General features: G+C 45.8%; 1 protein-coding gene across 4 annotated transcripts in view; it reads right to left on the bottom strand.

The window, feature by feature from the left end:
* Positions 1-24,638, bottom strand: part of TRIOBP (TRIO and F-actin binding protein) — a 996,124-nt gene that overhangs the window by 511,641 nt on the left and 459,845 nt on the right. For all 4 annotated transcript variants that reach the window (XM_069653056.1, XM_069653053.1, XM_069653054.1 and 1 more), the window contains one exon: positions 16,517-18,601. In XM_069653056.1, coding sequence (XP_069509157.1) covers positions 16,517-18,601 — 2,085 coding nt within the window. The remainder of the gene's footprint in view (positions 1-16,516; positions 18,602-24,638) is intronic.

Below are 24,638 nucleotides of genomic sequence, written 5' to 3'. Positions count from 1 at the left end.
TGGCAGACGGCAAAAGGGGCCGTATAAAGGCACCGAAGGCACTGGCACCCAAGCACAAGGCAGAGGAGTATTCAGGCAAGGGAGGTGGTCAGGCAGGAGAGGGATAAGGCGGTAAGGAGGGAAAAGGAAAGGACCGGAGGCACCAGTCCAGGACCGGACAAAAACCCAACCCCGGGGAGCCAGACCCCCAACCAAGGAACCAACCACCAGGGCAAGGAAGGGCAGGCCAAACTGGAAGGGAACAAGGAAGGCAAGCGGAGAGACCAAGGAAGGATAAGGAAATCCAGTAGCGAGCGGGAGGTCAGGACCAAACCGCGTTGAGACGCAGCGAGTACAGATCCGGAAGCTCCTTTATAGCGACTCGGCATGGAAGCGAGGCTTGACCCACAATCCAAGTCGGTGCATGCGCGGAATCAAGGTATTCATGGAAACGAGGCTTGAACCACAAGCCCGTTCCCTGCCGCTTCCGCGTATGCACGCATGCACCCCAACCCGCCCGAAGCGGGCACGCACCCCAAATGAGCGATGAGCTCGGAGAATGCGCCCACGACCAAGGCGAAACCGCGGGTACAGCCGCCAGGCATCACCCCGCCCGCGAGGACACGGACGTTCCCGATCCCGGGTGAGTGTCCTAACAAAAGCTGAGACAAGGGAATTCTTCTCTTCTGTTTTATCTAGCCAAGCTCAACCAGTTGGCACCAGAAACTGACTGGCCCGAGGAAAAGAAATCTTCAGTTTTTTTACCAAGGCTTGTCTGAGGAGCTCAAGGACACTCTCTCCACCGTCCCTGTGGTATCCAAGGAATTCTCGGAACTCCTTGATTTGGTCCTGCAAATAGATGCTCGAAGAGCAGAAAGAAAGGGTGAGAAAAGAACAACACAGGTCCTTGTTTCCGGTGAGGCCTCGGGTCCGTCTGCTTCTGTACCAGAACCCATGCAGGTGGGAGCCATACGGGGCCCTTTGACTCCGGCACAAAGGGAATACGGTAGAACCCACAACCTTGTATGTACTGTGGCTCACCTGACCATCAATTAGCAGACTACCCCAAAAGACCCAAGAAAAAGGCAGGAAACACAAAATCCCAACAGTAGTTGGAATCCCTACTTCGGGAGAGTCATGTCTGGACTCACGTACCACCGGACATGGTGTACTGTTCCATCTGCCAGTCACCTTCTCAGCGGATGCCGGTGTGTCCTTCCCTAGCTCTGTTATCATTGATTCCAGGGCCACTGGCAATTATATGGACCAATACTTTGCCCGCTCGTCCGGAATCCCAATTGTATCCAAGGAAAACCCTGAGGCCCTTAACGCTGTGGACAGATCAGCGCTTGTCTCCGTACCAGTCACGCATAGGACCATCTCTATTTCCATGTGTACTGTAGACGGCCACTCGGAAGACCTCACTTTCGGCATCATTAAGACCCCGGTTCACAAGGTTATCCTAGGCCTTCCGTGGCTTCAGTACCACAACCCGGTTATTGACTGGGTTTTACATATAATCCAGTTTCCCTCTGCTACCTGCAGTAGCCAATGCATGCTTACAAACAGTGTCACCAGGGGTACCCCCCTGTCAAGCCCTCTTAGTGAATTCCTCTTTGATCACACATCTCACCGGTTTGCATACCCCATGACTACGCTGCATATCAAGACGTCTTCGATAAAGGAATGGCGGAGACTCTACCCTTGCATCGGGTGTACGATAACCCTATAGACCTTATACATGGGGCTAAAGTACCTACGGGTTCAGTATACTCTTTGACATTGAAGGAGGATCAAGTCCTCAAGGACTACATTGACAAAGCCTTCTGCATGGGATTCATACGTCCTTCCAAGTCTCCCGCGGTCTCTGCCCTCTTTTTTGTCCCAAACAAAGAAGAGGATTTGAGACTTCGCATTGACTATAGGGCATTAAATGCGGTCACAGTTAGGAACCAATATCCTTTGCCTCTTAAATCGGTCCTCCTTGTCCAACTGGGCTCCTCGCAGATTTTCACTAAACTGGACCTACGTGGCGGGTATAATCTTGTGCGCATTAGGAAGGGAGATGAGTGCAAGACAGCTTTTAAGACCAGGTTCGGTCTATAGGAATACCTGGTGATGCCGTTTGGGCTTTGCAATGCCCCCGCCACTTTATAGGCATTCATGTACGACATCTTGCACGATATTATGGATCGACACGTCGTTGTGTACCTAGACGGCATCTTGATTTATTCACCAGCTGTAGCAGAACATGTGCAACACGTACGTACGGTGCTACAGCGCCTTCGTGAAAACCACCTTTATGTCAAAGCAGAGAAATGTCTGTTTCATGCGACCGAAGTGGAGTTTTTGGGGTACGAAATGACCAATTCTGGTATTCACATGAGTAAATCTAAGGTAAAGTCTGTACTAGACTGGCCGCTCCGACGTCTGTCAAGGCTTTGTAATCTTTCCTGGGGTTTGCAAACTTTTATAGGCGGTTCATTCAATCATTTTCAGCTATTGCTGCTCCCCTCACTGCTCTCACCAGTGCCAAGAATCATTTCACTTGGTCTCCGGCAACACAATCTGCTGTTGATTCATTAAAGGCTGCTTTTACTTTGGCTCCAGTGCTACATCACCCTAATCCTGACCTGCCCTTTTTAGTAGAAGTCGACGCTTTGGGTATTGCGTTGGGGCCATTCTCTAGCAGCCCTGTCCCGATTCTGGCGACACGCACCCGGTCACTTACTATTCCAGAAAACTGACACCTTATGAAAACAACTACACCATTATGGAAAGAGAGTTGCTTGCTATTAGAGATGCATTCAGTGAATGGAGACAGCATCTCTTGGGGGCTAAGCTTCCAGTCACTGTTTACTCTGATCATAGGAGCCTCTTGGCTTTCAGTTGAGGAAATGCCTGATAGCTAGGAATGCGCAGTAGCATCTATTCTTTTCTCAATTTCAGTTCACGATAACGTACCGTTAGGCTAGCCAATACGCGACGGCGGCTGCTCTTTCATGCCTGCATTCAGCATATCCATCCTTGTGGACTGAGCCGCCCCTGCTCTTGCCGAACCGCGTGGTTTGTGGATGTAAGGTGATGCCATCGTTACAGTCACTTGTTTCTAAATGGGTCATGGAACATCCGTCAGAGGTTACTGACCTCAATTTGGACGTGGTTCAGGGACTGCCCTACATACAGGGACGCATCTTTATGCCTCCGGGTTTGTCACGTTCTCACGACCTGAAGTGGGCACATTATTCTATTCTAGCTGCTCATCCTGGCCAGCAGAAAACCCTGGAGTCACTGAAGCGATGGGCCTGATGGCCTAACATGTCCAGGGATGCCAGTGCCTACCTGTCTAACTGCACTGTCTGTGCGCAATGGAAGTCCTCCAGAGCAAAGCTCACAGGCCTTTTACAACTCCTGCCTGTGCCATATAAACCATGGCAAATGCTTTCAATGGATTTTGTGGTTGAGCTGCCTGAAATCAACGGGTACAACACAATATGGGTGGTTGTGGACTACTTCTCCAAGGCAGTGGTTTTTGTCCCATGCAGGGGTTTACTGTCTGCTCCGGTTCTGGCTAAGCTGTTTTTTGACAATGTATTTTGTCATTATGGTCTGCCTTCCATTACAGTGTCTGATAGGGGCCCGCAGTTCATGTCCCATTTTTGGAGGGCCCTTACTGCCTCTTTGAAGATCGATGACCGGTTCTCGTCTGCTTTTCACCCTCAGACAGATGGACAGACTGAACGGGTCAATTCCACCTTGGAACAATACCTTTGGTGTTTTTGCTTGCAATTCCAGGCCTCCTGGCCGTCGGTTCTATTTCCTGCTGAATTTGCATACAATAATTCCCTCCATTCCGCTACGGGCTCCTCGCCCTTCTTTACCTTGTATGGTCAGCATCCGAGATCTATTCCTCTGGATCCATTGTTACGTTCTGACAGTCCTGCCGCACATTCCTGTGTGAGGGACATAGATCAACTCCATCGTGACATTCAATCGCACCTTCTACGGGCCCAGGTCCGTGCTAAAAGATTTGCTGATGCTCGCCGTTCTTCTGCCCCGGACTACCATACAGGCATGACGGTGTGGCTGTCTACTCGGCACTTACGTATCCTAGGGAAGAAATCCTTGTTTCCTCGCTTTGTGGCCCCGTATAAAATAGTGTCCGTGATTAACCTGGCTGCGGTTAAGTTGTCCTTGCCGTCTGCCTGGCGCATACATCCTGTCTTCCATGTGCCCCTGGTTAAACCTTGCCCTGAGTCCATCCGCCTCCCAGCACATCCGAACCCTGTGCAGGTGGAGGGTGAGGAGGAGTACGAGGTTACCCGTATTTTGGACTTTAAGTGGCAGAGGGGTCAACCTTATTATCTTGTGGACTGGAAGGGTTATGGTCCTGAAGACCGGACTTGGGAGACCTTGGCTCACATCCATGCCCCTGACCTCTTGCGTGCCTTCCATGCCAGTAGGGGGTTGCTGTCATCTTTGGGGGCGGATGCTGTCACACCTGGTCGCAGCTTGCGCTCCACTACGGTCCGTTTCCCCTTTCAGCATGGTTTCCCATCACTATGGCGTTTAGCGGCCCCATTCTGGAGGTGTTGGCATTGGCATGGCAACGCACAAAGGAGTCAGAGAAGTATCACATGATTAGTGACCTGACCTGACCAAGCCGTAACGGGATCGAGGCCCGCCTCCCTGATAAGGGTTAAAGCCGCCATAGATGCACGGCACAGCGCTTCTGTTTGAGCTTTCTCACCTTTGTTCCTTTGTGACTTCTGATTCCTGTTCTTGGCGTTGCTTCATTCCACTGACTCCGATTGCCTCTCGGTTTGGATCCTTTTGTACCTGCTGTTTGCTCGACTGGGACCTCTTAAGGACTGCCTTGCCTCACGACTTCATCTTTGGCGTACACGCCTGTTGCCGACCTGAGCCTGTACATGACTTTTGCGTTGTTCCCGCATAACGCTCCCTTCTCTGCCGCCTGCTGACCCACACCAGGTTCCGTCCTTCCTACATTCCGGATGCTGCTGTTTCCTCCTGGCATCGGGTAAGCAACCAGTTCCTGTTGTTTGTGTCTTTTTATGGTTGTTCCCTGAACATTGAGGACCGCAGTGAAGCCCAACTGTTTCCTTCTTTTGACTGTTTCACCTCCCCACAGTATGTCATTCACTTTCTGGTACTCCATATCCATCCACCTCCTTCAGTCTCCATTGGTATTCAACGGCCTCCATTACAAGACTATTACATTCCTGCTACAGTGCACTCCTGGACGCTCTGCTGTGGTGCACCATCCCGGATCTAGTACGCTCTTCGTACCGTCTGGGTATAATTTTCCCTACTAACCTCCCGTTTGTTATTTTATCCTACCGTTGTTTCCCTTGGCTGTCTTCATTGACTCATAACTCTCATTCTGAAGGGGTAAGAACCAACCTTTCTTCCATACCCACACTTAATTCCTATCTCCTCACAGTCGATGTAATCTGCTGATATCATTTATTGTAGGGCCCATTGTTAGCTGTCTACTCGGGTTATTCCAAGGTATAGCATACAGGGAGATTGGGTGATATTTTTGTTGTCTTTTCTATATGCTAACAGTGTGTTTTTCCCTTGCAGCATTGCAGTTAGCGGTGCACGTGTTCCCCGCTCTTTAGTTTGACCGGTTCCTCTGTCTGTTTCGCTCAGCAGAGGGACAAGTCATAATAATGAGTTCCCTCAAGTTGAGGAGGATTGGTCAGGACGGACCTTGGCTTTGAAGACCACGGGTTGTCATCCTTGTCATCAGACCCACTACTGCCTCAGGGTCCTACTCGACGCCCCGGCCTGTTGGGTGAGTTACAGACATAGTGGACAATGGATGCAACCTTTATGGCCAAAACCTGCTAAACTATTGACCTGGGTTGAAGACAAAGGAGGGCCTTTGCAGATAGTGCATCTAGAAAGTGCAAAGTTGTGTTTCAGAAACAATGGCACAAGAAAAGTTGGAGAGAACCAGAATTGTGGTTGAATCTTTGACTTGCCAGTAATGAGCTTTGGAACAGCAGTGATAATGTATCATTGCTGGGCTTGTGAATCCAGAGCTTATATGAAGCTGCCCAAGGATTGGGGAGGACTATGTTCTGTAGTGAATGTTCATGTTCCAGCATTAGTGATTCCTAAAAGTGACCTAAACATTGGTGACTTTCCAAAAGCAGATTCTCATCTGAGGAAGAAGAGGTCTGTGGAGCTGTTTTTCTCAGCCAAATCAATAGAAGCTTTTGACTCCATTCCATATGAACACAGATTATTCAGTCAGACCTCAGCGATATTCACAATGATCATCATGCCCAAGATCCAGACATATGCAAATACCAAGTGGTTACAGATAACCAGATGGGAGTTGCTGCAGACGATCAACACTACTATAAAGGGATTCAATGCTATCAAGGAAGAGCTGAGAGCCATACGACTGATGACTCTTCAGAATAGATATGTCCTGGACATGATCACAGCCATGGATGGAGGGGTTTGTGTCAACATTGAAGGGTCATTTTGCACATTCATACCATCTCATGATGACGGAAATGGCACCTTGACAGAGGCCACAGAGATGCTGATGAAGCTACACGTCCAGATGGTAGACTTAGTGGAAGACATTGCTGATGACAGTTGGTTTGAATCACTCTTTTCGTGGGTACCACAATGGATGGCAGATATGTTCTAGTTCATTGGAGCCCTGATAGTGATGCTTTTGCTTGGATTCTGTGTAATCGGATTAGCCATCTCACAATGCAAAAAGACTGCAAAGAAAGCTATAGGAACGAAGATCATGATTGATGTTGAATCAGGATGGAAGACTAAGGAGCTGACAGATGTAGAAATCAGAGATTATGTGAAAGCAAGCATCCACACACCTCAGGGAATGAAGTTCCTGTACTCAAAGAACCACAAGAGGTATGTAGGGAAGTGGATCTACTGCAGTCAAAGTGGACAGTGTATGCTTATGACTTGGAACAAGGATGAGCGTGTGAAATCAGCTGGATGCCTGAAGCGATTCATAATAATATGGGTCCCTAAGAAGCAGTTCTTCAGCCAAGGATGTCTAGATGTGAAGGTTGATGGGAGAGTGGTCGATGAATCGCCCAGAGGGGGAAGTGTAGAGAAGGAGCCAGGTACCCCCACCTCAAGCACCACTCCCATGTTGCCTATGTGCTGGGAACCAGAGTGTGAAACACATGCAGTGCCAGCGAAGATACCAATACCAAGGAGAATCCTGGAAGCAAGGTTCCCATTGAGAAATCCATACCTGCATACACGACAATATGATGGCCATTTGAATGAAATCCCAGAAAAAGTGTGAGAAATGAGCAAAAGGGAAGATTGGTGACGTCACACGAAGAGATGGGTGAAATACTGTACTTGTTTGGGCGGCAGGTGTTCATGATGTATTCTCTATGCCCACTTTGTTCGGGCTGTTTGTACGTGCAGAAAATGAGGGTTTTAATAAGGGTAGTATTTCAGTCCGTGCTGTGAACAGGCACCTTGAAACTGTTCTAAGGACACGTGTGGTGTTAGCGACCATTAAAATTGAGTACATGTCGTTATTACATTATTTTTTCCTATGGGTGTGCTATTGATTAGTACGCCGCCATGGGTGTGACATGCTGCAGTGGTTCTGGCCAGGGCCTACAGTCTTGGATGCATGGCCGTAGGCCGCAGGCCATACTTCCAAGACTGTAGGCCCTGGCCACAACCACCACAGAATTTCACAGCAATGGATACACCTGTAGTATTGATTATCAATTAGATGGTTGTGGGGAGTGTGTACAGTCTTGGGTGCATGGTCGAAGGACACGCACCCAAGAACAAAGTTAAAAGCACTGGAGATATAAGCCACTGCACACCCACACATTGCAATATCTATGGACATGCAGCTGGGAGTCTAGCCTCTGGCTAGAACAAGAGAAGCATACCACACCTATCGATAAAACTGTACTTCCGCACATCACTCAGGTGGTTGTGGGTAGGATGTAGAGTTTTGGGTGCATGGCTGCAGGCCGTAGGCTGTACACCACACTCCTAAAACTCTAGGCCCTGGCCACACCCATTGCAGCATATTAGAAAGGCACGTTAGTGGCTGTGTTGTTATGGTGAAGTTGCTGTTTCCATAGGAAGAGCACTTTTTGGGTGCCTTATAACTGTGCTCCCCTTGGACGAATCCTCACCAAAGTTTGCAAAAAATAATATATCGGACACTCTGAATTTCTTTGGAAAGTTTGGTGATGTTTGGTGCAGGGGGGGAAATTATAACGGGGGGTTATAAAAACGTCTGTTTTCCCTTTAGACTGAATGGGGGGAAAAGTTTGTGCCCACGGACGTGTGGTGCCTTCCCTGATTGGTTGTGGAACAGCGTAAAGTAGGTTAGCTTTCTTCGGTGCCCCCGCTATCTTTTATTCATGTTGTGGTGTACGCAGACATCGCCAGAAACACATACAAAACAAGACGGCATTGCACGTGTCACACTTCTGTAATACTATTTCAGAAGGTGACCTTTGAGGGGGGTAGGATGGGATGTGGGAGCACAAACTGAAAAAGTGGAGTTTTCTTGTGACCAAAGTCATACGTTTAAATGGAAGTTAGTGCTCACTGTACCACTACTAATTAGTGCGTGCGGGTTGAAATGTTTTTGGAATTATATTGCCATCAGACTGGGGTCCTAAGTTTTGAAAACTAAGGCCACCATCTGCACTCTTTGCTGGAAACAGCGATTCTGGAGCTGTATGGCAGTAGCGGTTCTCATAATTGGATTTCAATATGTTGATGCCAAGTAAGAATGTATTTGGCTTCTGAGTGAAGGTCGCATGAGTTGCTTTTTTGGTTGGATGCTCAATACGCCCGCGCATCCGAGTGGATGTATAAGGGGCAATTGTTTTTTGACCTTGAGAGAAAGGGAAAGCTTTGAAAAAATTCACGGAATGAAAGGGTAAAAAAAAATAGCAATTGATAAGGTTATGTTTTAAAAAGTTTTTAAGGGACATGTAATATCAGTCCACGGAGATTCTTCGATGCAAACACATTGGTGTCTGACTTGCAGAGAAAGAATGGAGGCAGTAAATATTATTTAAGTTTACTTTTGCCCACTGTACAGCGAACCGCGCTTTATTTTTACATTACCGAAAATGTAATTGTGCCAATAGAACTAACGTATTATCTTTCTGCGCTGTTACATTTTTCCTGTAATATTGCAGAGTGCACAGGTTTCGCTTTTGTGTATCAGTTTGCACGTGCTTTTCGTCTTGTTTGCAATCACGAGACGTAATATTTTTTTAATTGTCCATTCATTTTGCTTTCATAACTGCATTATCGTCTTCCTGTGTAGTTGGCATTTTTTTTTCTCTTACGGTGCATGCAGAATCTCAGCGTTTGTAGCCTTTTACTATAGGTACACATGGTCATTAGTAACATTTCAGTAAAATGTCATGCTTGACCAATTACATTTGTGTTTTACTTTGAACATTTTTAGTGTCTTTTTTGAATTTTTTTGGTAGAGGTTGGTTATTGACACGTATTTTCTGTAACGTTTCCCGCCAAGGTACATATTGACATACTGTCCGTGCCATGGTTTTCAGATGCCGAGTAAGGGCTTTTTCGGCCGGCAAATACAACTGCTTGTGAGAGGTTGCCTGTCCATAGCAATCATGTGGGATGATACTCTAAGCCCGCTTTTTCCGTACGCTGAACTCGCTATGTCAGTGATGTCACATCTTTGATGTGCTAGGTATTAGTCTTAGCAATGCAGGTAGGTGGTATGAGTTATGGTTGCTTAGCTTACCATAACTGGCGAATGTGAAGGGTTTTTTGGTTTTACTTTGAACCATAACGTCCCTTTTACAAAGTTTTTTTACTGAAATATATATATATATATATATATATATATATATAGCAGTGAACAAAAACAAAGGGGCTACACATGTGATATCACCAGTGAAGTCATCAATGACATTTGTGATGCCATCTTTCAGGTCCTGGGTGTTAGTGTTAGCAGTGCACAGTGGTGAGGGCAGGTATATTTGCTTAGCCTACCATAACTGGCGAATTTCAGGGGTTTTCCGGTTTTACTTTGAACCATAATGGCACATTTGTAAAGTGTTTTTAGTGAATTGCATAGGTTTTTAGTAGTGCAACTTAACCATAACGTCCCCTTAACAAAGTTTTTTTTGAGTGAATATATATATTATATATATATATATATATTCATATATATATATATATAGGAGTGAATGAACTATGGACGATTCCACAACACATTTTAGCAGAGCTTGACCCAGAGAAAGACAGGCTTTTCCACTGTGTCGCAGCTGAAATGCAATTAAATTACAGAGGTGAATCAAAGAAAGGTGAGGCTGGACCAGCACCAAGAAGTCAAGGCCGCTCTGGGATTGAATGATCAGACAGTAGCTACAAATGTGGGAAAAGAAAAAAACTCCTGTTCAGAGGAGGGGCACGAGAACATTGAGGATGTCAGAGATTCATTAAATAATATTATTTTAAATGCAGCAGAACTCTAAAACACGGTCTTCAGTCACTTGGATGTGTGAAAATAGATAATTGTGACATGCTACACCAACTCCAGAAGACAGGGAATGCTATACTCCCTTGTATTCTCCAGAGCAAGGAACATTTTCAAGGCCAAGTTCAAAGCCTTAATTGATGAGTAGACTGCAAGGGTGATGTTGGATGACATGCTAATTAGTGGGAAGCTATGGTCAAGACCAACCCACCAGCACCTGGATGCCAGCCTGCGTGCTGCTGGCGTAGGTGGAAAAGTACTGACGGGTACAAGGGTGACAACCAATTCTAGAGGGCCACGTAGTAAAGAGCCCTATAGTTTGTGTAACCAATGGGACGTTGTGTATTTGAGGATGTTCATAGTGACCTGTATGAGGGGAGGGCTTAATTGCCCCACCTGATGTTAGAGACCCAATCACCTTCCCAGAAAAGTATGGAAAGTATACCTAGATGTTCCCTTTTAACCAATCACTTTCCCAAGTAGGTTTTTGTAGTTTGCCACGTAGATTGACGTCAGTAATGATGAGTTTTCACTATATAACCTGTTTTATTATGAAACTTGCTGAGTGAGAAGATCGAGAGAATCGTCGATATTCGTTGTAACTCCTGTCTTAGACAATTGCTAATAAAACAGATGTGATTTGCCAACTTCCTGAGTTAGTTTGATTATTGATGTTTGAGTATCTTCTCTATCCCCATTCATCTCAAAGTATTGCTACCTCGTTTTAAAGGGCTTGGTCGATAACCCCAGTTCACCATTTGGGCTCGGAACATGTATCTCCCTTGTTCGGGCTTGGATCCTTTTAGCACAATATTCATATTTGGTCTCCCTCGCTCGAGCTCGGACCATGCAATCTCACTTTTCTACATTTTCTTCTCGATTACAAAAATCGAAGAGTTTCGAATGTTCGATGGGTTTTGCTTAACCATCGCAGGACCACTTTGATTCACTTCACACAATGTTCTTACTTTCGTTCCTGCCACCTCTTGGCTGGATACCTTTAAAGAGGTCTTCTATTGAGCACCCATACAGCGCCGGACTACTCTGCCACTGATATTGTATCTTTCCTTCTCAAAGTTCAAACATTCATCAGCAATTTAGCTTTCGTCAGGTCTTTCATCACACAGGTTTAACCATGTTCATTCCTGTGCTTGTTATAAAATGTTGCTGCTTGCAACCTTGACTTCAACACAGACCGGTCTTGCATCGGCCAATGCAACTCACAGGCTGTGTTGATCTCTCTGGCACTACTTTGTTCTTGGAACCAAGGACGATACCATGGTGGCTGCTGCTCCTCCCCGACTACGCAGGACGGTCTCTGCTATCTCCGACAGACAATCCAGGATTCTTTAGCCTGGTTTCCTGGCCTTACGAGAGAGAGAGAGAGAGTCTTGCTCCTATTTATCTCATGACAAGAATTGCACCCTATTGTCCGTTGCAATATTTACGCTCCTCCAATCAACATCTACTAGTAGTACCTGCCTCCCACTGTGTCCAGAGAGGAGGCAGATGCTTCTTGGTTCTGGGTCCCCGCTTATGGAATTCACTCCCTATTGACCTCAGAACACAGGACTCGTATTTGTCTTTTCAAAAACAATTAAAAACCTACCTTTTTCAGTAAACACCCTACCACTTTCCTATAGCATTGCTCTTACTGCAAAACCGGCATCTAGATGCAGTTCAGTCTGCTTGGTGTCATGTCCCTCTGGAGGAGAATATGAGCAAAATACAAAACAAAATAGTTGGTCCCCATCACTTTGAAACAAGGGAGTGTCCCACTCATCAGTTCATGAGGTGTAGAGAGTCTTGTTTCCCTTTCCATGAACCCTGGAGGCTCCCATATGCTATTAGGAAACACATGCTGCATTGCATAAGTGCATAAAGGACAGCTTCGAGTTCTAGTATGAAAAATCTTTTTTCTCTCTTTCCACTGGAGAAGGTAGTCCTGGGTTTTCGGATTTGATGAACATAGACCATTGCCCAGATCAAAATATTCATTCATCAGCCCTTCTACTAACTACGTACATAGGGGATGAGTTCGACAATGGCAGATGAGTGGAAAAATGTATCACCTGCTGATACATTGTAAGAACTTTGTCTTCAGGTAAGGTTATTTTTTCTTTTCCTCGCCACAGATTATATTCCATGGAATATTGTCTGGAGACTGTGTAGGCCCCAGTGAAGTTGAAAACTTACTTTCTAGATAGCATCCTTTTGCCATATATATGTATACTAGCTGTTGCTCACGGCTTTACTTAAGTGGATTTTGGGATTTGGTGCAATTGTTTTCAAAAGCCACATGAGTTTTTCTTTTTTTAAACTGTTTGAAAAATAATGTACAGGTTTATGTCTTAACATAATAAGCAATGTTTATTGCAGATGTTAGTCGGGCACATTGGCTACAAAACAAAGATAGTTGTTCCATTGATGTGCATCCAGAAATGTTTTTTTGTTGTAATTACTAACAGACAATGAGACAGACAAAAAAATTATTTCAGTACATCTTTGTAAACTACATTAGTGGTTCTCCCTCCAGGTGCTAGGATTACCAGAGAGTAAGGTAAGCTCACTCTGGAACAGGCCACGTAAAACTGCCCATATAAGAAGCAGTTTTCTATTAGGTCAGTCCCTGCTGCCTTTAAATTCTGCCCCTGAGATTTGTTGATGGTCATGGCGAAAAAAAACTTTAAGGGGAACTGAAGTCTTTTGAATTCCAACGTATATTCTGAAGGTATAAGAGGTATTTGTGGTATGAACACAGACTCCCCCTGGCCAGACCCATGTTAGCACCGTAGCCTCAATCACATTTCTGTGGAGAGCTTTCACTCGCAATCTGGTTCTATTACAGAGCTTAGGTTGGTTGGGGTTCTGCAATAGTACCACCGGTTCTCCGATTTTGAGAAGAGGTTTGTGTTCGGGAAGACGAGGAGGATTTAAAGTGTTCAATAACTCAACAGGTTTGTGGACTGCTTTATCACTTTGAACCACTGAGTTTACAGATTTGTACTCCATCTGGACTCCTCCGAAGTATCTTATTGATTACGGCAGCTGTGCTCTTTTTTGGCATTAAAATGGCATGCTCACATAACCATTCTGTAGATTTCTCAATTAGGTTTTTTTATGCCAGGGTACATTTTGGATGTGAGGTCTGCCAGGGAATTGATGACTGTGCCTAGGTCAGAAGGGATGACAATTTTGCTCTCAAATAAGGGATACTCTCTGTTACCAATTTTAAGAAGCAGTTCGGAAACCTACTTTATAACGAAGATTTAAAATGTGAACTTTTACTTTTCCAACATCTTTGGATTGTCAGATATCGACACCATTAAACAAATATTCACTCCCCTTTTCCACCTCCCTTAACAGGATTTATGGAAAAAATTGTAAAACATGTGTTTTTCCATTTTTTAAGACAAATCTAAATACCAATTTTCACGTCTGTAACATCTTTGGTTTTTGATATATAGTTATCCTCATAAAAAATCCCCCCTCCCCCCTTTTAGCCCCCTAAGGGACGGAATTTCCAAAAATCCTTCCTTAGAGGGGGCCTACATTATGAAAAAAATGTACCCTTCCAACTTTCACATTCTTAGGTTAAACAGTTTGAGCTGGACGTTGATGAGTCAAGTCAAACCCCCGCCCCCCTTTTCACTGCCTTAGGGGTGGAATTTCCTAAACTCCTTCCTTAATGGGTGCCTACGCCATGAAAACAATGTGCCTTCCAAATTTCACGTTCCTAGGTTAAACGGTTTGAGCTGGGCGTTGATGAGTCAGTCAGTCAGGACCTCATCTTTTAAGTATAAAGATAGGTTGTAGATCATATGGTCGAAAACAGAAGGATTGAATGCGTTTTGATCGACAGTAAACTGATCGAAAAAAAGGGTCTATTTAAAAAAAAAAAAAATTTATGGGGGGGCTCCCCCACAACCCCCTGTTTTCTTTATTAAAAACGTTTTTCTACCAACCCAAAAGGAAAAATATATATAAATAAATAAATAAAAAAATTCTACCTTTTTTTTTCCGACCATTTGACTGTCGATCAAATGGTCACTCGATCCTTTGTTTTCAACCATTTGACTGGACACTATATAGATATGCTTTTACATTCCATTGCATGATGGGGCTCTCAACCCGCTATAGTTAGCGTCTGGCATCCTTTGGTATCTCGAGTCCTCACACTGAGAAAGAATGACAGCAGCCTATGGGTCCACTTCAATCAAGTCCATTGCATCTTTTTCTTTCAGGTTTCAATTGTAGAAGCTGTGATCCTGATCTGTAACACCCCAAATGTTTAGGGAAGGATGTGCTAACTTGAATTCATAAAATGTTTTTGATGTGAATAACTTTTTATAATAATAATAATAATAATTTAGCATTTATATAGTGCTACGAATCCTCAGGTATCTGAGTGCTGCTTATTACCCACGGTGTGTGGTGCTCATTTATCAACCTCGGAAGGATGAAAGGCTGAGTTTGGCCCTGCCAGGATTCGAAACATCGTCGGCCGGCTCTGCACGGATGTCAAAGAGAGCGCTCTACTCGCTGTGCTATCTGACCGGCTATTTATGCATGGGGAGGAATTTTCTGTTTATTCTTTTGATTGCATGCACTACAACATTTTGGCTCTGATGGAGGCTGTGTTTTGATACAGATGGTTATGCCGAAACCTGGTAGTCTTATAAAAGTGAATGATACAGCATTCTTATCAATAGTGGAAGAAAAACACATTGTTACATTGATGGGATCCCAGACATCAATGCCACCTGTCAGTTTTGAAATGTATTTGTGTTTTATTATGTCCTCTTGAACAATATTATAGTATGATTATGTGATATTTATGTGTAGTGTAAGTGTGATGTAGAGCTATCTCTTTGTGTCAATTGAATATGTCTTCTTGGTGGTTAACAAAAGAGAAAATATATATTTCACAAAAATGGACTGATTGTAGCCACTCATCATATGTGATCAAAATAAATTATTAAAGAGCTTTGTAAATTAGAGTATTTTATGAGTAAAAGAAATAATTTTTCATGAGTTCGTATAATTAGGTCCTTTGAACATAAAATGTATTGGTAAGTAGTAGTGTCTGAATCCCTTTACATCGTAGGCAACTTCCCTGTTACATGTTCTTTTGTACCCCAGTTCCCATGGGGGTGTACCTTTTTTAAGCTCTGAGCGGGGCTACAGACACATCCTTGTTTCCAAATCTGGCTCTCTGCCTACACCCTATACTCCCACTCTGACTCACAGCCCCATGTTCCCTATACACACACCCGCAAGACTCCAGATTTGATTTTGAAGTGGGAGAATCTAACTCCCTATATGTTGAAATGGGAGTAAAATTATTTTTAGGGGGTTAAACATTAATTCAGCTTCCCAATTTAGGGACATTTTAGGTGATCAAACATATATTTGAACTCTGTAACATACCAACCTTGGTCTGTTTTCATATATTTCATTGGGAGTATTTTTATTCCCTGTTGTTATTGTTGGCGGTATTTGCCTGTTTGTAGGAAGTAACTGCATACCTGTCATTAGATCTTTCAGAGAATACATTCCCCCATGCTAGTTCCCCCTCGCTTTTGGTCTGCTTTTTGCTGTTAGTGTTTTTTGAAGATGAGAAAGCGGGCTACACAACTCATTCATTCTCTTTCTCTCTTTGTATGCACCCGTTTCTCGATCTCAGATCATACCACCCAGGTGGTGGACCCAGCTGCTAATAGTCTCACAGTCTGCAATTGTCGGCTATGCCAGTTGTTAAATGCTCTCTGCCAACTCAGATCTCCAGGCAGTGAACAGCCGGGTAGCTTACAGGTGTGGCCTTTAAGGCTATATTACTTTTAAAGGAAGTGACAGCCTGGGGCTGTGGAGACAGATGTTCTAATCCGGCAATAATCTAGAACAGGGATTACTTCCATAGGGAGAGAATCACTTAGGGTACAAAGAGAAATGAGTATCAATTGAATGATCCAAACAAATCTGCAGTATATTGAATACCTTGCCATTGTTCTCCTTGGTCACTGGGTACCGAGCAGTGTCTTCATACACTGACTGCTGGGATGCTGGTCTCTTCAGTGACTGATGCAGCTCACCACTTGACAGCTTAGAAAGAGACGCATCAGATGGCTGTGAGTGCTGTTTCTCAGTGTGCTGGGAAAGGTGTCTGTCCCGATCCTCCGAATGGTGCCCCTGTAATTGCTCTGCCAAAAATGTCTGATACTGTCCAGAGATGGGGACAAGAGAAGGCTGTACATCAGACAGTCTGGCGGTGGACCGGTCATGTGTCTTGGAAGCTGACTGATTAGTGGTCCTGGAGAGTGATCGACCAATTCTTGTAAACTGAGATTGGACAGATACAGTAGAGGAAGACTGGTCAGATATCTTAGAGGGAGGCTGGTGTGAGGTCCTTGCAGGAGACCAATCAGACATTCTTGAGGGGGACTGGTCAGACGTCCTAGAAAGAGATCGGACAGTTGGCCTGAGGAGTGGTTGGTCTGAAGTCCTTGAGGGAGACTGTTCAGAAACCCTAGAGGGAGACCGGTCAGAAACCCTAGAGGGAGACCGGTCAGAAACCCTAGAAGGAGACCGGTCAGAAACCCTAGAGGGAGACTGGTCAGAAACCCTCGAGGGGTATGACTCGAGCACCCTAGAGGGGACCCGGTCGCACACTCTAGCCAGAGAACGGTCGGACACCTTAGCAGGAGACTGGTCAGACACTCTTGTGGGAGACCGGTCAGACACTGTAGCAGGAGACCAGTCAGACACTCTTGAGGGAGACCGGTCAGACACTCTCACTCTAGAGGGAGACCGGCTAGACTCTCTAGAGGTAGAATGATCAAAGGTTCTGGAAAGCGATCTGGCAGTGGCCCTACAGAAAGCTGGGTCATTGGTCCTTGAAGGGGTATGCTCAGATATTCTAGAGGAAGACTGGTCAGATACTTTCGAAGTGTAGCTGTTAGATACTCTTGAGGGAGAATGGTCAGTTACTCTTGGGGGAGGCTGGTCTTTAACCCTTGTGGGTGATCGGTCAGAAGTTCTTGAGGGAGACATGTCAGAGGCTTTTGAGAGAGATCGTCCAGTTGTCCCAAAGAGAGGTTGGGCAGAAGTCCTTGAAGGGGGCTGATCAGAAACTCTAGATTGAGACCAACCAGATACCTTAGAGCGAGTCTGGTCAGATTGCCTAGAGGGAGACAGGTCAGATACTCTAGAGGGAGACCTATCAGATACTCTAGAGGGAGAGCAGTCAAAGGCTCGTCCTGTTGACTTGAAGAGAGGTTGGTCAGAGTTTCTTGAGGAGGAGAGTTCAGATAGCTTAGGGGCGGACCGATCAGATATTTTTGAGGTGGACCTGTCAGATACTCTAGTGGGGGACCGGTCCGATATTCTTGACGGGGACCTGTCAAATATTCTAGAGGGGGAATGGTCAGACACTCGGGAGGAAGACCTGTCAGAAGCTCTTGTGAGGGGTCTTCCAGTTGTCCTAAAGATAGGTTGGTCAGGGAATTTTGTAGAGGATCGATCAGATGATCTGGAAGGGGATCGGTCAGAACTCTTGGAGAGTGTTTGATCAGTTGTCCTAGAGAATAATTGTTCGGAGGTCCTGGAGGGGGAATGGTCAGACACTCTAGAGAGGGACTGGTTTGAAGTCCTTTTAAGGGACTGACCAATTATCTTAGATAGAGGTTGTTCAGGGGTCTTTGAGGGCATTCGGTCAGACACTCTCGAAGAGGGGCGATCAAAGGTTCTGGACACAGATTCACCATGGATTACAGAGGAAGTTTGGTTGGAGCTCCTGGAGACAAGTCGGCCAGTTTCCCTAGAGAGAGGCTGGTCAGAAGTTCTGGAGGCAGTCCGACCAGCTGTCCATGACAGAGATTGGTCAGACACCCTAAAAGTTGAGCGATCAGATGTCTTTGAAGAGGTTTGGGCCAAGGTCCGGGAAAGCGAGTGGCCAGTGGTCCTGGAGAGATGCTGGTCAGAGGTCTTTGAAAGAGACTGACCAGTTGTCAAGGAGCGAGAATGGTCTGCAGTTGTAGAGAAGGAACGCACAGACCTTCTAGAAGAGGGCCCATCAGCTTCAACCTGCAAAAAAGAAGAGACAAGGCTTTATAAATCTGTGACTGTACCTGTGTGCTCAATAAGTACTGGTCAGTGCCATAGTGTTGCTTTGCATGATGGTTGACATGCAGTGTGCTAGACAAGTACCAGCTTGTTTGTATTTAGATGGTAGTAGATGTGCCACGTAAGGGCCAGCCTGCATGTTCCTCACTGTGATTAGATCACTTATTCCATATGGATTTGTGAACAACAGGCCCTATTCACAAAGATTTTCATTGGAGCAAATCAGGAGATGCCCTGGGCATATGAGATTTGCTATTGCTATCTCAGACCTGATTCACAAAGACTAAAACTATATGAGAACTAAGTGGGAAAAAGATCTGACCATCACCATAGAAGATTCACAATGGCCAAAATACTGCCAATTCACAAAGTCTATCTCTCTCTGTGCCAACTTCAGACTGATACAGTTCAAAATGCTGAATCATTTGCACATGACACCCAGCAAGTTAACCAAATTCAACCGATCCAGACAGGCGACCTGCCCCAAATGCAAGGCCCCGAAGCAAACTCGATACACATGTACTGGGAGTGCCCCTCGATTAGGCAATTCTGGAAAGAGGTGTCCACCACACTTAGTGTCATACTTGAAATACACATTCCAGCCTCTCTGCTGAAGTACCTGCTAGGGCATATTGGGAATGTTTCAATTAAAGAGCACAGATTCTTCTCTGTAGCAGGTGCGGTGGCCAAACAGAATATTCTTTTTTACATTTTTTTATTTGAGTTTTATTAATTTTAAAACATAAAGGTAACGCAAACAGGTACACTTATGTTATCTTCATATTAATAAAACAGTTTAACATTATATTTTAACAAGGAACACGCAATTGTCACAGTTGACTTTCCCTTCCCTTTTGCGTTAAGTTAGTCTTTGCCCCTCCACCCTCCCCCCAAGACGGTCAATCGTTTTCACGCTTTTCGTTGGCATAAGCTTGATCTGTATTCTGTGGCGGTCGGGACATTTGTCTTAGATGGTTTGCATACGTTCATGTCATGTGACAGGCCCTTTCACCTGCAGGTTGGTGAGTGATGTCTGGCTCTCATATGTACATGTAGGTTAAGGACATCGAGGGTCATCTTTGTCTTTGATTTGGGACGTGTAGTGCGGCAAATTCACTCCAGGTTTCTTCATGGCGTGCTGCTTTTCCATGGAGGGCCACTGTGATTTTTTCCGTCGTATATATACTTGTTGCGATGTTGATCCATTCTTTTTTTGTTGGGAGGTGTGGAGATTTCCATTTGATGACTAGACCGGCTCTTGCCGCTAATAGGAGCGGGGACGCCAGTGCCTTTATCCTGACTAGCTCATTATCTTCTTCTTGTAGTCTGAATAAAGTCAGGAGGGGAGTTGGGTTTCATTCAATGCAATGCCGTCTATTTGTTTAATCCATCCTAGCACCTTGTTCGAATATATGCGAACTTTAGGGCAGTCCCACCACATGTGCCAGTAGTTAGCATTCGTTCTGCATTGTCTCCAGCATTTAGGGCTGTTGGTCTGATACATTTTCGATAGTCTGTGGGGATCATATTGCCATCTATGAAGTAATTTTATTGCATGTAGTTTGTATCGTGCTGCGATTGATATTCGGGAGGGGGTTTTACAGATTGTGTCCCATGCCTGTTGGTCAAATTCTCTGTTGAAGTCCTTTTCCCATTTTTCTTTAAGGCTCAGGCTCAAGTCCTGACCTTTACTGATCAGAGCACTATTACATGCGTAATATCAGGCCTTTATTCGTGGTGGTCGTGTCAAGAATTTTTTCGGAAGCTGTGAGTTCTCTGCGTATCTTGGTGCTCTATTCTCGTTTGGATAGGACGCCCTTCAAACATAGATAGAGGAAAATTGGTATTGGATGCAGTTGGAGGGCTTCCTCCAATCCTGTGATTGCTATGAATTGGTCCTCTCTCCATAGCTCTCCGACGCTTTCGAGTCCTGCATCGAACCAGGTTTGATACATGGGATGTTCTGGGATTTCTTCTCTGACTCCTGGGGCCCATATGTGGCTCAGGGGGGACGGCCATGTGGTTACTCTAGTCATTCCTTTTCCTTCCTTCCATATGTCCCATATTGTCCCCAGAATGGGATGGTCGTGCAGTTTTCATGTGAGCTTTGGTCTGGGGACCCATAGCCATTCTGAGAGTGTGGCCGGGGTCAGGTTGTCATTGTCCAGCTGTACCCATTGTAAGTCTTTCCTTTCTCTTAGGTGCGGAACGAGGACTCTTAGCTGGACCGCCTGGTAGTATTGCTCGATATCGGGGAGGCCGACCCCACCTTGGTCTTTGGGTAGTATGAGAGTTTCGTACGATATTCTCGGTTTCTTCCCTGCCCATAGGAATCCTGTTATTGCCCTTTTCACTTGTTTAAAAAAGTCTTCTGGTATCTTACGGGGAGAACTTGGAATGGATACAGGAAACATGGGAGACTGACCATCTTGATGGCCTTCAGTCGTCCCATCCAAGAAATCATGAGGGCTTGTCATTTTGCGAGGTCTGCATGGAATGCGGTAAGAAGTTGGGGAAAGTTGGCCTCGTATATGTCAGCAACGTCTCTCGTCAGGTTGATGCCCAGATACCGGAACGTCGGGCTTCCGATGGTGAGGCCCAGTTGGTTGAATTCAGTTTGTTGGTGCATGGTAGGTTCCTGTAGCGGGAAGAGAATGGATTTGGTTCTGTTGGTTTTGAAGCCTGATAGTGAGCCATATTCTTCGATGAGTTGAATCGCGCAAGGAATTGATGTCATCGGATTATGTACATGGAGTAAAATGTCGTCCGCATATAAGGCCAATTTGTATTCCCTTCCCTGCACACGCAGGCCCTCGACGCCTTCGTCTGTTCTGAGCATTTGGGCCAGTGGTTCCAGAGATAGCGCAAACAATATTGAAGAGAGGGGGCATCCTTGCCTCGTGCCTTTGCTCAGTGGGAACTAGCGAGAGTACTGAGAGTTCACTGTTACGGATGCTCATGGTGAGGTGTATACTGCTTTGATTCCTTGCCGAAGTGTCGGGCCAAGGCCTATTTTCTTTAATGTTGCTTCCAGAAAGTGCCATTCGACTCTATCAAACGCTTTCTCATGTGTCAATTGAGAATAGGGCAGGTGTATTCGGTATTTTCTTGGCTTCGTGTATGAGGAAGAGGGTCTTACCGGTGGAATCTGCTCCTTGTCTCCCAAGGATAAACCCAACCTGGCAGTTGTGGATTACGGAGGGCATGTGTGTTTCCAGTCTTGCAATGAAGACCCTCGTGTACATTTTGGCATCTATGTTAAGGAGAGAAATAGGGCGGTAGGATGCACACCGCTTGGGGTCTTTGCCATTTTTAGGGATGACCGTGATTAGTGCTTCAGAGAAGGATTCGGGTGCGGAACCGGTCTGAAGAATGTGGTTAAAGAGCTCAATCTTAAATGGGAGGAGGGGGTCTATGAAGGTTTTGTAGAACCCTGCCGTCTAACCATCATTCCCCGGGGCTTTTCCTGTGGGAAGCCTTTTGATAGCGTCTTCTATTTCTTTTTCAGTGATGGGGGCGTCGAGTGCTTCTGCTATTTCCTGGGATAGACATGGGATAGTTGTCCTGTTCATATATTCTGTAATGACCCCCTCATCTGGTATGGTATCAGAGGTGTACAGTTTCTCATAGAAGTCGGCAAAGGCTTCAGGGATGTTGGTGGGGTGATCTGCATGGGGGTCATTCTCATTTTCTATGGTTGACACCCATCTTTCTTTACGTTGTCCTCGCAGCCTGGCTGCCAGCAATGCGTCTGCTTTGTCTCCTTTCTCATAATGTTTCTGTTTCAAGTATTGGAGTCTGCGCACGGTTTGGTCAGTCTCTAATTAACGCAGTTCCTCTCTTCCTGGTAGCTTCCGTTATTCTCTTTTCGCTTTTCTCTTTCAGCGCCGGCGGATTGTGCGCTAAGGTCTAATTGTGCAATTTCGTTTCAGAGCTTCTTTTCTATCAGATTATGTTCCCTTTTCATTGCCGCCCCTTCTTTGATTAATATGCCTCTGCATGTGGCTTTTCCTGCCTCCCACATAGTGTTTTTTGAGACTTCGCCTGTGTTGTTTTGTTTGAAGTATTTGCCAATGGGCCTCATTACGACCCTTGCGGAAATGGAAAAATGATGGCGGAAATGCAATACCGCCATCGAACACCGCTCGTTGCGATCATGACCCGTCACCGTAAAGTACGATGCCATTAGCGACACCGCAGTGAACGGCAACGCTAACTGCACCAAGTACGCGCACGCGCGCCTTGCAAAACCGGAATCACCGCCATGGCGCAACGGTACGCGAATTCTGACCCTAGCGGACATGTACTGAACGCCATCAAGCACGTCGTAAAGTACCATTCCGCCATGGCGAGAAATACGGCAACGCGAACCAACCGTAAATGGCCCACTGAGTGCCTGTACTCCACTCCCTGGCCTCATTGCACAACTCCTGGCAGGCGCAATGTACTCACAGTATGCAACCAGTGAAATCCACAATTCACCCATGCATGCCAACGTAGAAAAGCATGCAGGGGCTCAAAGCGCCCCGTGAGTGGGCATCCATGTACGGCATGTCACCATAGCCGTACTGACGCAGCACAGGCATGTGAAGGTACAATACATCAAAATGAAAATCAAGAACACATGACACAAAACAACAGTAGTCCCCCATCGCTTGCCACCAGCGCAAGGCAACATCCAAAACAGCATCCTGAGGGGGATTGCACCAGCCCTGTACTCATGCCAGTAAACAAACCAACCATCAGCAGAAGCATGTACCACACAAGTCGGCAGAGTGACTGAGCAGCCAGGCTCATCCCAAGAGGGGCCGATGGGAGCTGCAGGGCACAGATGGCATCAATACAGAAGCTATTCCAATGGACATGACCCCAGTCCCCCTCCAACAAACGCACGCAAACACAGTCACCTGTGACCAGCCACATTCTGAACAACCCATCATTCCACCAATCGACCTGGCTGACAGGCACCAGTCGGCCAAAAGCCAATCCCCCGCCCCTGAACAGCACATCATGTAAACAGTCACAATGGCAGCCCCTATCCGTGACCATACTGTGCTACGTAGGCAAACGCGGCCAGTACTGTACCACACAACTCAACTCAGAAGGCGGAACACAATGCAGATCATCACGCAATACATACCGCCACAAAGCGAAAATCGCCACATCACCTGCAAAGAACAACGCAACACGACAAATATCGGAATACAATTTAAATGCACATCCAAATGACAAAGGCCCCACAGCAATTTGCAAAATAGCACCAAAACAACCATCATCACCGAGGGCTGCATCTGCAATAATTGACCGGCTTCCACTTGTGTGACGCCCTGTACCATCATGGCACACAGGGCCTACATCAACGTTCCAAAAGGCAACATGGAAGCGGCAAGAACCGCAGGTCCGTCCCATGAGGCAGGCACTAGTCGAGCTGAAAGGCCGAAATGTTGCACCTAGCCACCAGTACAGCGTAAGGGCATGTGGCCCATTGGCGATCGTCCCATAAGATCGAAATGGTGCTCCACTGATTCACCCGAAGCTGCAGGAGTCGAGAGTAAAAACCATCTGGAGGAGTGGCGTAGAGATGGCATCTGCAATAGGGCAGGAGATACCTGTCACCCAAAAGAAACACAAATTAACCGATTGCATTACGGGACTCATGATGCATTACAATCTTCATTCAACACACCAAATCCACACCCATATGCATGCTAGCCCACTCCAAAGGAATATACACACCCCTAAATCAGTATCGAATCATAACGAAACCAATCGAGCTAAATACACCATTGTCAACGTCGGTTACTGTGCATGCGTCCGTCAAGATAGAACCCATGACATGGGATTAGTAACGTGCCTAGACACAAGTGTATGAAGGCGCGTCGAGACAGGGAGGATCCGACAAGGGCAGATAGACGTATGTCCCACTATGGCAGCCTTGCATCACATAACGCAGGGGAAGGGGAGTGAATCAAAAAACCCATGTACATGGCAGACCCTA

The sequence above is a fragment of the Ambystoma mexicanum genome, chromosome 3q (assembly GCF_040938575.1).
Source record: "Ambystoma mexicanum isolate Mex_15411 chromosome 3q, UKY_AmexF1_1, whole genome shotgun sequence".
In the NCBI taxonomy this organism is placed as follows: Eukaryota; Metazoa; Chordata; class Amphibia; order Caudata; family Ambystomatidae; genus Ambystoma; species Ambystoma mexicanum.
Note: the sequence above shows the minus strand (reverse complement) of the source record. Positions and strands in the feature narration are given on the sequence as shown.